The sequence below is a fragment of the Aquarana catesbeiana genome, linkage group LG08 (assembly GCF_042186555.1).
Source record: "Aquarana catesbeiana isolate 2022-GZ linkage group LG08, ASM4218655v1, whole genome shotgun sequence".
Classification (NCBI taxonomy): domain Eukaryota; kingdom Metazoa; phylum Chordata; class Amphibia; order Anura; family Ranidae; genus Aquarana; species Aquarana catesbeiana.
In genome coordinates, this window is record NC_133331.1 from 302,574,086 (window position 1) to 302,588,115 (window position 14,030).

The window sequence follows — 14,030 nt, forward strand, 5'->3', positions numbered from 1 at the left end:
AGAATACATATCAGCCTAAACTGAGGAAAAAATTTTTTTTTTGAAAAAAAATGTGGGATATTTATTATAGCAAAAAGTAAAAGATATTGTGTTTTTTTCCAAATTGTCGCTCTTCTTTTGTTTATAGTGCAAAAAATAAAAACCGCAGAGGTAAGCAAATACCACCAAAATAAAGCTCTATTTGGCTACTACATGAAGAGTGCTGCCTGCCAATCCTTTCTCTATTCTCTCATGAAAAAAATCAAGGATGGAAACCTCAGCAAGTGGGCAAAAACCCTTAGATTTACACCAAGAGCAGCATCAAGGATTTTCTTCCCCGTGGATCTGATATTGTTACCCATAGACCTCTTGTCCTTCAGCTAGTCAAGGGTTGGTGAACCCTTTTGTGCCACTACAAGATCTCTTAGTCCCAGTCCATTGTTGGAGATGCAGGAGTTGATATAATCTAAAGGCTGCTTTTACATGGATGGTTGGTGAGTGCGCATTCTACACACATGGTTGGTAGAGCACTATGAGAAGAAGTTGATTTATAGCGCACCAATACTTTCATCACAGTCATTGGATTTCTTTTGAATGACTCTTTTATATGATTAAATGGACTTTTTTTGGTTTATTTAATTCTTTTTTTCCCATTTACTAGTGAGCACATGTTAGCACCTTACTTTTGACCATTTTTCAAGGATGGAAAGCTCATCAACCGGGTGAAAACCCTTAGATGTACACCAAGAGTTGTAGCATTTCCAAGTTTGAAGTAGATGGCTCTTGTCACCTCCTTTCTGCTATTCAGCAAAGTAGAAATCAGCTTATTAGATAATCTCATTTTCCTCAGGAGTTGTTCTTCCTTTTTCGCAAAGCTGCTTTTTCTACGAGAGAACAGGTAGATTGCAGCTAAAAATAAGAAAGTGTTTTCTAGTTTTTCCAAGAATGAGTCAAGTCAACACATTTGCACCATAGTGCAGTCTACAGCACGTGTTTACTACCTGCCTCACCGATGTTGTGTTTCTCCATCACTTTCCTCCTTTTCACTATCTGGCACCCAAGTGCAGTAGCAGACCTTATCATAACCCCCAGGGCTGCTTTTAGAAATCACAGGGCCCCATACAGCCTACCTGACAGGGCTCCCTTCATCAGGCTGGAAGTGACTGGGGACATGGAATTATCAGTCCCTTTGTCTGTAGCCACAGCTGCACAGATGAAGGAATAAGAAGTGCTCCAAGGCTTCCTGCTCATTCCCAAACTGAAGCATAGTAAGCACAGTTTACTATGCTTGAGCAATGAATGGGCACAGGAGTGATTGATACTGATCGCTCACTGTGTTCATTCAGGAATGAAAGGGGCCAGTAAATTACATATTTACTGACCCCTTCCACCACTCTTCATCCCGCAGCAGCTGCAGGCTTGAGAGGAGAGAAGCCGGAAGCACTGTGGGGGTAAGGGACACATGGGGGGACCGGACAGCAGATGAAAGAGGTGCAAAGTATGTGCTAGCAGGGCTGCTGATAGAAATCGCAGGGCCCTGTACAGATTACCTGACTGGGCCCCACCAAGAAAATATTAAAGCTATATTTCACTAAAAATACAATAAAATTATTAGCAGACACAAATACAACATAACTCACAGAATTCCAGCGAAATCTAAAAGAAAACTGAGTTAATAAATAAAAATTAAGATGAGAGGAAAAAAATCTACAGGCTGGGCTCTGGGATCAGAGAGACAGAGGGAAAGAAAAAAAGTTACAGAGATAACAAACTCAGGAGCAGAGCTAACATTAGAGCCAGCGCACTGGGAGGGGGATTAGTGAGGGACAACTGTCAATTTCTCTGCAGATAAAACCTGGCAGCAGGGGGAGGGGGAGAGACCAGCTTTCAGCTGCTGGAGGAAGAGTTCTGCAATTGTCGTCCATCACTAATCCCCCTCTCTGTGTGGGCCCACCTGTGTGATCGGGCCCCCTACAAGAGGATCGGTGGTTCCCCCATCAGCGGCCCTGTGTGCTAGAACCAATCCCCCTATAATGCAGCCAGAGGGAGAAAGAGGAGGAGAAGCTGCAAGGGGAGGCAGAAGAGGATTGGTGTCTGCAATAAGACAGTACAGCTGGACCTCCTGCTCAGCAGGTGCCTGAGCCCAGGGCTGGATTTCCCACAAGGCCACCGAGGCCAGGCCTCGGGCAGTGGTGCAGGGGCGGCGCTGCATACGCTGCCCGCAAATCGGCGCTAAAAATGCCCACTGTCTCTCACAGACAGTCATCAGACAGCCGGCATGAGCAGCACGCACACGCAGTGCCAGTGCTGCTTTTTATTTGATCAGGGAGTGGGCCGCGGGTGGGCGGGGCCTTGAGCTCCACTGACACTCTGGCCCTGCCCCTTCGCCATGCTGTCTGCAAGCAAGCGTGATCGGAGGAACAGAGGCCTCGGTAGGAGGAGTCTGACCATGGCGTGGAGTGGAGTGGGGTCAAGTGAAACTAGCAGCAGCAGTGTGGAGGAATTGATCAGATTCGGAGCTGAGCTGGCCAGGAAGACAAGGTAGGTCTTCTTTCTCCTCCCCTGGCTCCCGCACCCCATGTGTAGAACTGGAAAAGTAGAAAGTTTTAAAATTTAATGGGCACACTGGCTGCATTTGATGGGCATTTGATGGGCACAGTGGCAGCGTTTAATGGGCACAGTGGAAGCATTTGATGGCACAGTGGCAGCTTTTGATGGCACAGTGGCAGTGTTTGAGGGCACAGTGGCAGCGTTGAATGGGCACAGTGGCAGCGTTTGGCACAGTGGCAGCATTTGAGGGCACAGTGGCAGCGTTTGATGGCACAGTGGCAGCGTTTGATGGACACAGTGGCAGCGTTTGAGGGCACAGTGACATTACCCTCCTCTGCGCTGACTGTGCGCCCGGGAGCGGGGGTCTCTGAGACTGTGACCAGTGACGTGACTCGTAATGTGTGGAGAAGAGACAAGTTATGAGAGTCAATTAAAGCCAGTTATTTTCCGTGTTCTCGCGTGTGGAGATATGTTTTTAATTGATCTATTGTAGCAGTCATCGATAAAGGACGCGAATGGTGGAGAGTGTGTGTGGGGGGGGGCGGCATTGAAGGACCCGGCCTTGGAGTGGCAAAGGGAGTAAATCCGGGCCTGCCGGTGCCGTTTTTTAGAGTATGTGGCTAAAAGCCGCTTGGGTGTTATCACAAGCAGCAGGAGGGGATGCCCCCCCTCCTGCCATCTTCCACGGCTCGCCGGGCTTTCCCGAGCAACCACCCTGCACATCTGCTGGCTGGCCGGAGACCCGAACGAAAACGGAATCGGCTTCGATCGGATCTTGGATCTAGTAACCCAGAAGCAATGTCATGACATCACTTTCGGTTTACAGAAGACTTAAATGCGGCAAATTTTTAAAATATGACAGTATTCAGAACTGCCAAATTTGACGTTTTGAATGCTTTTAAGTGCAAAGGAGGGATTTTAAGAGGGTCTTATAGATCCCCAGATCCCTCCATAAAGGGGACCTGTCACTGCCTATTACTGTAACAAGAGATGTTTACATTCCTTGTGGCAGCAATAAAAGTGATCAGAAAAAAAAATTAAGGAAACAGTGTAAAAATTAAAAAAATAAAAATAATTAAAAATGTAAGTGCCCCATCCCTCTGTGCTCGCACGCAGAAGCGAGCGCATGCGTAAGTTATGCCCGCAAATGTACACACATGAGGTAGAAATTTTTAATCGCCTATGGAGATTTTTAAGTACCGTAGTTTGTTGCCATTCCACGAGTGTGTGCAATTTTAAAGCATGTCATGTTGGGTATCTATTTTTCCTGGACCTCCCCATGACAGCCTACTATGGGTCAGCTCCGCCCCCTCTGACCCCTCCAGGACCACCTCTTTTCTAGCCCATAAAAGGGCGGCTGTCTGCCCACACCAGTGTTCTTTTTTCGTCTTCGCTCCGGACGCCTTTTAAAGTTTATCTCTATTTATTTATTTATTTATTTTCTCTTCTCCATCCATCCATCCATCCTGTCGGGTTCTGCCTCTCCCGATTCAGAAGACCCCCCATATAGGCTGTAAATCTCCTAAGGAGGTGGGTTCCCGTGGTGCTGGGATTGTATGGTACAGTATAAATGACTGTGTATTACTGGCAAAGGTCACTGGCAGTATAAATGACTGTACATACCTTCGTTAGGCAGGTGCTGGCACTGTTCAGGCAGTGGTTTGGCTCGCTGGGACTTGTAGTTCACAGCCTCCACATGTACTCCTTTCAGAAAGCTCAGAGTTGAGCAGGTGAGGTCAGAGGTAGCTTCCTCTTTGGGTTGTCTAGCAAACACCAGACATCATCTTTCACATTATACAAAAAAATTGGGCTAACTTTACTGTTTTGATTTTTTTTTAATTCATGAAAGTGTATTTCTACAGTGTGATATAAAATATTGCAACGATCGCACCAGAACATGCGAACAGGCAAAAAATGTGTGCAACCATCCAAACACCATAAAAGTCTATGGGACACGAACATGAAAAATCAAAAGTGCTCATTTTAAAGGTTTATATACAAGTTATTGTCATAAAAATGTATGGGGACCCGGATACTGCCCTAGAGGACATGTATCAATGCAAAAAAAGTTTTAAAAACGATTGTTTTTTAAGGAGCAGTGATTTTAATAATGCTTAAACAATAAAAATGAAATATTTCTTTAAATATCGTACCTGGGGGTCCCCTTAGTCTGCTTGTAAAGTAGCGTATCTTTTCAATGTTTATTACAGTACCGCAGCAAAATGACATTTCTAAAGGAAAACATGTCATTTAAAATTGCTTGCGGCTGTAATGTATTGCCGGCTCCCGGCAATATAGATAAAAAACAATTGAAAAAAGTGGCGTGCGCTCCCCCAGTCCATACTAGACCCAAAGGGTCTGGTATGGATTTTAAGGGTACCAACACCAAAATGTAAAAAAAAATGGCGTGGGGGTCCCCCCAAAAACCCATACCAGACCCTTATCCGAGCAGGCAGCCATGGCAGGCCAGGAAAGTTGTGGGGGTCTGCAGGCGGGGGGTTTATCGGAATCTGGAAACCCCTTTAATAAGGGGGCTCCCAGATTCTGCCCCCCATGTTAATGGGTAGGGGTACCATTTACCAAAAAAGTAAAAACGACAGGAGACAGTTTTGGACAATTCCTTTATTAAAAAATAAAATAAAAAAGTGTCCTGCGATGTCCATCCATCTTCAATCACGGCACCGACGGACCCAAAAATTAGAAACAAAAAAAGCTTTGCCTCGATGGGAGGCCTCCCAGCGACTGCTGTCTCTTGGCTGTGACAGCTGTTATATAGGCAAGGGCGGGGCCAACCTTTGATGTAAACGGGTGACCCCGCCCCCTTTGACATCACATGGTGTCACATGACATCAGAAGGGGATGGGGTCAAACGTTTACGTCACCGGGTGTACCCACCCTTGCCTATATAACATCTGTCATTAAGGCAGAGCTTTTTTATTTTTTCTATTTTTCCAGTCCGTCAGCGCTGTGATTGCAGATGGATGGATATCGTGGGACACTTTTTTTATTTTATTTTTTAATAAAGGAATAGTCCAAAACTGTCTCCTGTCGTTTTTACTTTTTGGTGAATGGGAGAAACCAGAGACACCCACAACCACTGGGCAAGGGTTGTGGGGATGAGGCCAAAGCACCCTTCCCATGCTGAGAGCAAGCAGCCTGGTATGGTTCAGAAGGGGGAAGAGCGCTCGCTCACCCCCCCTTTCCTGGCCTGCATGGCTGCTTGCTCGGCTAAGGGTCTGGTATGAATTTTACTTCACTAACTTAGACTATTGTGTTCTGATCCATCACTATAATTCAGATTTAAAAAAACATTGAACTAAAGGCTGTAATGTAACAAAATAGGTAAAAAGCCAAGGGGGTGAATACTTTTGCAAGACACTGTATATATACTATTTGGGGTTTATAAGTCATTTTCAAGCAAAACATACTGATTTTAACTTGTAAGCAACAAATGTCAGAAAAGGCTTAGGCATGAAGGGGTTAAAGACCAGAAAATCTGTCCGGCCAGAGCCTCTGGTTTATAGACCAGATACATCCAAATGTAGAACCATTTATCCAACTGTCCATCCACAGCCTCTGGTTTATAGATCGGATACATCCCAAATATAGAGCCATTTATCCAACTGTCCATCCAGAGCCTCTGGTTTATAGACCAGATACATCCTAAATATAGATCAATTTATCCAACTGTCCATCCAGAGCCTCTGGTTTATAGACCAGATACATCCTAAATATAGATCAATTTATCCAACTGTCCATCCAGAGCCTCTGAATTATAAATCAGATACATTGTGAATATTGAGCTATTTATCCAACTATGCACCTGGAGTTGCTGGATTGTAGAACAGACACATAATAAATATAGAGATGGACATCTTTTTCTATTATATCGAGTGGACCACACAGACATGAATAGTGTGATTGTACAGACATAGGAAGTGAAAACACAGCTGGAGAGGAAGTGATGTCAGGTGCAGACAGGAATTGATAAATGCACCGGCAGTGATGGAACAGGAAGTGATTTAGGGGTCAAAAAGGACATCCTGGGTGAAGGGTGAGTTGTGAGGAAGTAAAAAAGAAAACAGTGTTGGAACTGGCAACAGAGGAAGTAATAATATTAATTTATTTATAAGGACACAAGGATCTTTACAAGGACGTCATGATGGAGAATCAGCTGCCCCTCACATCACCGGGTAAGAGGAGACTTTATTGTAAAGGAGAGAGCAGTACCGAGGGTCCACCTACATAGTTGCCAACATTGTAAAAAAAAAATGTGGGACACTTTTGTGGCTGTAGGCGGAGCTGTCCAATAATTAGGGGGCGGGGCATTCACCAGCAGGCGTGGCCTATCAAAAACAGACAAGTGCGGCGCGCGAAGCGCGCCGCGCCGAACAATGGGCGTGGTTTACGCAAAATTGTGGGCGTGGCTTAAATGGGCGTGGCTCTAGAGGGTGTGGTTAGAGTCTGAAATGAATGAGGGATGGAGAGGGGGGGAGAGGGGGAGAGAGAGGGAAATGACGGGACAGCAGCCCCAGATCCTACACAATAAAAATATGTGTATTCTAGAAAGTTTAACAATCAGCAGATAAAGATACTCCAAACACCTGGTGTTAATGCTTCAATCATCCCGGCACCATGGTTGTTATGGTGTCAGGATGATTGAAGCGCATTATTTCTATTATTACATTGTAATATAAAATGAAATCATTCAACTCACCATAATGCAGAATCAGTGGGATCCCTGAGCGTGTCACCTGCCACGTCGCCTGCCACCAGCCGTCCGTCCTTGCTTCAGATGTCCGAGCAGAGTCCGTCCTTGCATCAGGTGCCCCCAGCGGAGCCCCCCTCACACCAGGAGTCCCCGGCGGAGCCCCCCTCACATCAGAAGTCCCCAGCGGAGCCCCCCTCACATCAGGAGTCCCCGGCGGAGCCCCCCTCACATCAGGTGTCCCCGGCGGAGCCCCCCCTCACACCAGGAGTCCCCAGCGGAGCCCCCCTCACATCAGAAGTCCCCAGCGGAGCCCCCCTCACATCAGAAGTCCCCAGCGGAGCCCCCCTCACACCAGGAGTCCCCGGCGGAGCCCCCCCTCACATCAGGAGTCCCCGGCGGAGCCCCCCCTCACATCAGGAGTCCCCGGCGGAGCCCCCCCTCACATCAGGAGTCCCCGGCGGAGCTCCCCCTCACATCAGGTGTCCCCAGTGCCCCCGCCTCACATCAGGTGTCCCCAGTGCCCCCCCCTCACATCAGGTGTCCCCAGTGCCCCCCCACTCACATCAGGTGTCCCCAGTGCCCCCCCACTCACATCAGGTGTCCCCAGTGCCCCCCCCACTCACATCAGGTGTCCCCAGTGCCCCCCCCACTCACATCAGGTGTCCCCCCCTCACATCAGGTGTCCCCAGTGCCCCCCCCACTCACATCAGGTGTCCCCCCCTCACATCAGGTGTCCCCCACTCACATCAGGTGTCCCCAGTGCCCCCCCCCCACTCACATCAGGTGTCCCCAGTGCCCCCCCCACTCACATCAGGTGTCCCCCCTCACATCAGGTGTCCCCCCCTCACATCAGGTGTCCCCCACTCACATCAGGTGTCCCCAGTGCACCCCCCCACTCACATCAGGTGTCCCCAGTGCCCCCCCCACTCACATCAGGTGTCCCCAGTGCCCCCCCCACTCACATCAGGTGTCCCCCCTCACATCAGGTGTCCCCAGTGCCCCCCCACTCACATCAGGTGTCCCCCCTCACATCAGGTGTCCCCCACTCACATCAGGTGTCCCCAGTGCCCCCCCCTCACATCAGGTGTCCCCAGTGCCCCCCCCCTCACATCACAGGTGTCCCCAGTGCCCCCCCCCCACTCACATCAGGTGTCCCCTGTGCCCCCCCCCCCCCACTCACATCGTGTCCCACAGCGGTGCGCGCGCTCACCCCCCACCTAGAACCCCCGCCCCTTTCCATATCAGACTGGCAGCGGGGCGGGGGGTAGGCGGGGCGAGGCGGAGCGGGGCGGGCCGAGGCGAGGCGGGGCGAGGCGGAGCGGAGCGGGCCGAGGCGGGGCGGGCCGAGGCGGAGCGGGGCGGGCCGAGGCGGAGCGGGGCAGGGGGTGGGCGGTGACGCAGAAGCTTCGTCTAGCCCCCCCCCAGCCGTCTTCCTGAACTCCAACAAAATGGCGGCCGGCGGAGACAATGTCTCCGCCGGCCGCCGACCTCTAGCGGCGGCGGCGGCGGCAGCGGCGGCGGTTTCAAAAACCGGAACCGAATTTTTCGGGACATTTGCCGGGACGCCACAAATCCGGGAATGAAGTCCAAGTCCCGGGAATGTCCCGGGAAATTCGGGACAGTTGGCAGCTATGCACCTAGATCCCCCATCATCTGATAAACACATAGAAACAATGTATTCAGTCAGTGTGTGTGTTTCCTACAGATAGATCCAGTAATGGGAACCCACCAGAGAGATGTCCCTGTCCTCTGTATTCCCAGGATTCCACACAGGAATATCACACCATCCCTCACCATCATCAGGTAGGTGGGACTGAACAACTAGAACTCAAATACGTTGTAGAATTCTATGCTTCAAAATAACATTGTTCTGTTTTATTTCTTGTTTCCTTTTATAAATCTGTTTTATCATATTTGGGGTTTAGGGTGAACTGAAATACATCAAAGTTGAGGTTAAAGTAGAAAAAGAAGAGAAGTCCGGGGATCAGCAGTATATAGTAGAGGGTGATCCTCTTTATTCCCGGGATTCCACACAGGAAGATCACACTATCCCTCACCATCATCAGGTAGGTGGGACTGAGCAATTACAACACAAAAGTATTCTAAGCTATGAGATGATATTTTTCTATTAAATCTCTTGCTCTATTTATATATTGTTCTTTCATCTTTGGGATTTAGGGTGAGAGATTTCCCCCTCCTCTGTGTTCCTGGGATTCCATACAGGAGGATCACACCATCCATCACCATCATCAGGTAGGTGGGGCTGGGCAACTAGACCTAAATACTTATTTTAAGCCATGAGATGACATTCTTCTGTGTAGTCTCTTGTTTTACTTCGAAAAAGAAAAACCAAAATGGGGCCAGTGACACTACCTTTATCCCGAAGAGTGATCTATCTGGTCTCTAGTTATATGGCTATGTAAGGCAGATTTATTAGATGGGGTATGCAATAATGAAATTTCACAGTGATAAGATTATCCGCTAGTACCCTTGCCGTGACCTACGTTTAAGGGTAGGATAGTATAAGATCCACCTGTGTGAGGACAGGTCTTCTTATATTAATACATAAGAAGATGAGCCTGCAGTGCTTAGACTAAATGGTGAGCATAAACCAATCAAGTAAAGTGATATCGGGAGATCTCATCCCCTAAGACAAATATGTATGTTTAAACAGTGAAAAAAGTAAAAGCAGATAAATGTAGTAAAATGGTAAGTCCAAAACTTATATCGTAGGTCCAAATCTTAATCATGTGTGAGAAAAATATATATGCAGTGAGCAATCCACATGATAATATTAAAAATTGTCCAAGCGCCAACAAGTGGCATATAAAGGTGCACCAAAAATTGCAGAGATTTTTTACAAAAAGATATATACGCAAAAAAGCACAAAAAACAAAAAACAGCAGTTCCAATGTGAGTATTATTCGTGCTTAGCAGATTATTGCAGGTGAATTTAGTGCTCGCAGTTCTTTGCAGGTAACTTGAGTGCTCCCCCTCATAGGTTCCCACTCACCAGCTGCTTTAACCCCTGCAGGGGTGATACGCATGTAGATCCACAATCTTATCCGATTTTTCCAGGTCTCAGCGTCTGCAGGCTCTTGGGTGTCCCTTGATCTCCAGGCAGTTGCAAATACACACAGGTGTGTTCCTCATAAAAAAGAGATAGTGGCTCCCATGGTGTAGTATCAAAAAAGTTACGTTTATTAAAAGTTTAAGAACAATATAAAATCAACTCCATACAGCATGGATGTTCCTAGCATGAAACAAACCACTAGCTGGTGGATAGCAAAAGATACCTGAGTCGGTGATTTGCAGCGTGCGCTCCAGCTGCGATCCACCCAATGGCTCTAGTTCCCAGAAATTACATAGTGTGCGTGGCTCTGCCTTACGTGTTTCGTCATGGACGTAGCCTGAGGCCCCAGAAGACATCCATGATGAAACGCGTAAGGTGGAAATACGCACACTACGTCATTTCTGGGAACTAGAGCTGTTGGGTGGATCGCAGCTGGAGCGCACACTGCAAATCCCCGTCTCAGGTATCTTTTGCTATCCACCAGCTAGTGGTTTGTTTCATGCTAGGAACATCCATGCTGTATGGATTTGATTTTATATTGTTCTTAAACTTTTAATAAACGTAACTTTTTTGGTACTACACCATGGGAGCCACTATCTCTTTTTTATGAGGAGCACACCTGTGTGTATTTGCAACTGCCTGGAGATCAAGGGACACCCAAGAGCCTGCAGACGCTGAGACCTGGAAAAATTGGATAAGATTGTGGATCTACATGCGTATCACCCCTGCAGGGGTTAAAGCATCTGGTGAGTGGGGACCTACTATGAGGGGGAGCACGCAAGTCCCCTGCAAAGAACTGCGAGCACTAAAGTCACCTGCAATAATCTGCTAAGCATGAATAATACTCACATTGGAACTGCTGATTTTTGTTTTTTTCTTTTGAGCTTTTTTGCGTACATATCTTTTTGTAAAAAATCTCTTTGTGCAATTTTTGGTGCACCTTTGCCACTTGTTGGTGCTTGGATAATTTTTAATATTATCACGTGGATTGCTCACTGCATTCATATTTTTCTCACACATGATTAAGATTTGGACCTATGATATAAGTTTTGGACTTACCATTTTACTACATTTATCTGCTTTTACTTTTTTCACTGTTTAAACATACATATTTGTCTTAGGGGATGAGATCTCCCGATATTACTTTACTTGATTGGTTTATGCTCACCATTTAGTCTTAGCACTGCAGACTCAACTTCTTATGTATTAATACAAGAAGACCTTTCCTCACACAGGTGGATCTTATACTATCCTACCCTTAAAAGTAGGTCACGGCAAGGGTACCAGCGGATAATCTTACCACTGTGAATTTTCATTACTACATACCCCATCTAATAAATCTGCCTTACATAGCCATATAACTAGAGACCCGATAGATCACTCTTCAGGATATAGGTAGCGCCACTGACCCCATTTTGTTTTTTCTTTTTTGGTTTAAAGCTCTTCTAGGGGGAGTTTTTTAAGGGGAGGCTGCAACCTCAAAACCTATTCTAAGTGCTGTACTTTTTTATCTTTATATTTATTCTTGTTTCACTTCGACATCTGAAGTGCAGCCTTTGTTACCCACACCCCCCATCCCCGTTTCTTGCTACTTTGAGCGCCTTACATTTTTCACCCCCATTTTTATTTTTTAATATACATTAATTTCCTCTGTAGGTCTTAAGCCCGGACACATGCCATCGCGGGTCCTCTTCATCTTTGTGTTCTTCACGGAGGGTACATACTGAATGACGTGTCATTTGTGTCTGCCTTGAGTTGACTTTAATAGATGTTTTCTATTATTTTTGGTGTAGGGTGAAGAACAGATTAATATAAAAGTTGAGGTTAAAGAAGAAGAAGTAGAGACATATGTGGGGGGTGATCAGTCATTCACGGAGGAGGTTGGGATGATTATGAAAAGTGAACAGGAGGACATTTCTCTACCTTTTGACACAGGTAGGTAACAGACATTGTGGAAAAAACAGGTCAAAGTCTCATTTTTCTTCTAAGTATAAGGATTGTAGTGGTCCAAAAAAAATGTTAGATAATTATCAGATCTTCACATCATCCTATAGGCAGGTTCTAAAAGCTAAAATATTTGATTGCCAAAGTGTTAATGTGTGGTGTGGTAAGAGTTAACACTTGGAGCTGTGATGTTCCTTCCCCTGCATGTGTCACTTCCTGATTCTGAACCGGATCGGACCTCGTGGTCTGTTCCTGTATGGGAGGTGATCAGTAAGGACGCTGTAGAGAGCTGAACTGAACTGTGTGGTGGAGTTTTCCCTTAGCGGGACCCCTGGATGAGTTCCAAACAGGGCCGATGGGCTGGAGGTGCCTGAGCGCAATGGTTTACTGTAGGGATGGGGGCACCTTCCTTCTGTTACAAGGCTGATAGGAGTAGTGATAGTGACGGTGATTTAGACAAGGGAGTGACTGATCGGCGTAGGATCCCCTAAACTTGCACATCATAAATAGGGAGTGGGTTCAGTTAGGCATCTTTGCCCTGGGCACTGGATGACCTTGTCCCAGCACTGGTTCCAAGGACTGGACTTTTGATGCTATTTACCGGGATGCAACTAAGCTATAAAAGTTATGAACAACGCCGCACAGCACAGCCAAATCCGGTACATTGTTATTAGAGAGAGAATGGAAATGCAATTGTGATTCTGTATATCGCTCAAATGTACTTCTATGGAACCTGGACAGAACGGTAAATATAACTTTATTCACTAAAGCGGTGGTTCTCAACCTCAGTCCTCAAGTACCCCAACAGGTTTTCCTTTACTTTGCACAAATGCTTTAAAACAATATCAATGACATGGTATTGATAAGAGCTATTTTATCTAAGGGAAGTTCCCAAAACATGGCCCGTTGGGGGTACTTGAGGACTGAGGTTGAGAACCATTGCACTAAAGAACCTATTCTTTAAGAGTGACCGTCTGTGTTACTTTGATAGAGAGGGGATTTTACAGTGTACTGGGGAGAACTAGGGAATAGAATGTACAATTCGGGTGGGCATCCTCAGGGGGTCTGCACTAATAATCAATCAGCGCAGACCCCCCTGTCAGGAGAGCAGCCGATCGTCTCTCCTCTACTCACGTCTGTCAGTGCGAGTGGAGGAAAGGCCGATAAACGGCTCTTCCTGTTTACACTGTGATTGGACACCGATGATCACATGGTAAAGAGCCTACGTCAGAGGCTATTTACCTAGATCGGAGATGTGGTGTGTCAGACTGACACACCAGACCAACGATCACCGTGCTGCGTGCCCCACGGCTTATCCAATGTATATGTATATGTAAAGCACTGCGTAAATTGACAGGGCTGTATAAGTACCATAAATAATAATAATAATAATATCCTGCTGGACATCATATGACGCCCAGTCAATATAACTAAACCACTTTCCGGTCGTCATTCTGCTATAGGTTGGAGCGGGAAGTGGTTAATAAACCATTGCACTAACAGCTTAGGTTGTTAGGAGGGATGGAGCCACCCTAGGACACCAGCATTGTATATCTTGGAGGAAGTTTTTTTTTTTCCATATTTTGATGTTACAGTTGTACCCAGTTTCATGCCAGAGCTCTGTGAAAGTGTTGACTGTTAGACCAAAGTGACTTTTTTTTCTTGCTGACTCAGCTTGGAGTCCATATATGATCTGCAAACTCTTCATAAAATAAAATCCAGACAATCCGATGTAGTGACAAACTACTACTGCATTTTAGCTAATGAAGCCTC

At 46.5% G+C, this 14,030-nt stretch overlaps 1 protein-coding gene across 3 annotated transcripts in view; it reads left to right on the forward strand.

Moving 5' to 3' along the window:
- Nucleotides 1–14,030, forward strand: part of LOC141105033 (uncharacterized) — a 39,675-nt gene that overhangs the window by 11,578 nt on the left and 14,067 nt on the right. The window contains exons 1-6 of one of the 3 annotated variants that reach the window (XM_073594826.1): nucleotides 6,549–6,583; nucleotides 6,663–6,722; nucleotides 8,946–9,043; nucleotides 9,166–9,306; nucleotides 9,419–9,493; nucleotides 12,107–12,248. The exons of 1 other annotated variant lie outside the window; for it this stretch is intronic. In XM_073594826.1, the coding sequence (XP_073450927.1) occupies nucleotides 6,689–6,722; nucleotides 8,946–9,043; nucleotides 9,166–9,306; nucleotides 9,419–9,493; nucleotides 12,107–12,248 (490 nt within the window). In that variant the 5' untranslated portion in view covers nucleotides 6,549–6,583; nucleotides 6,663–6,688. Of the gene's footprint in view, nucleotides 1–6,548; nucleotides 6,723–8,945; nucleotides 9,044–9,165; nucleotides 9,307–9,418; nucleotides 9,494–12,106; nucleotides 12,249–14,030 lie in introns of those variants that run through there. One more of the 3 variants, XM_073594825.1, reaches the window with a different exon arrangement.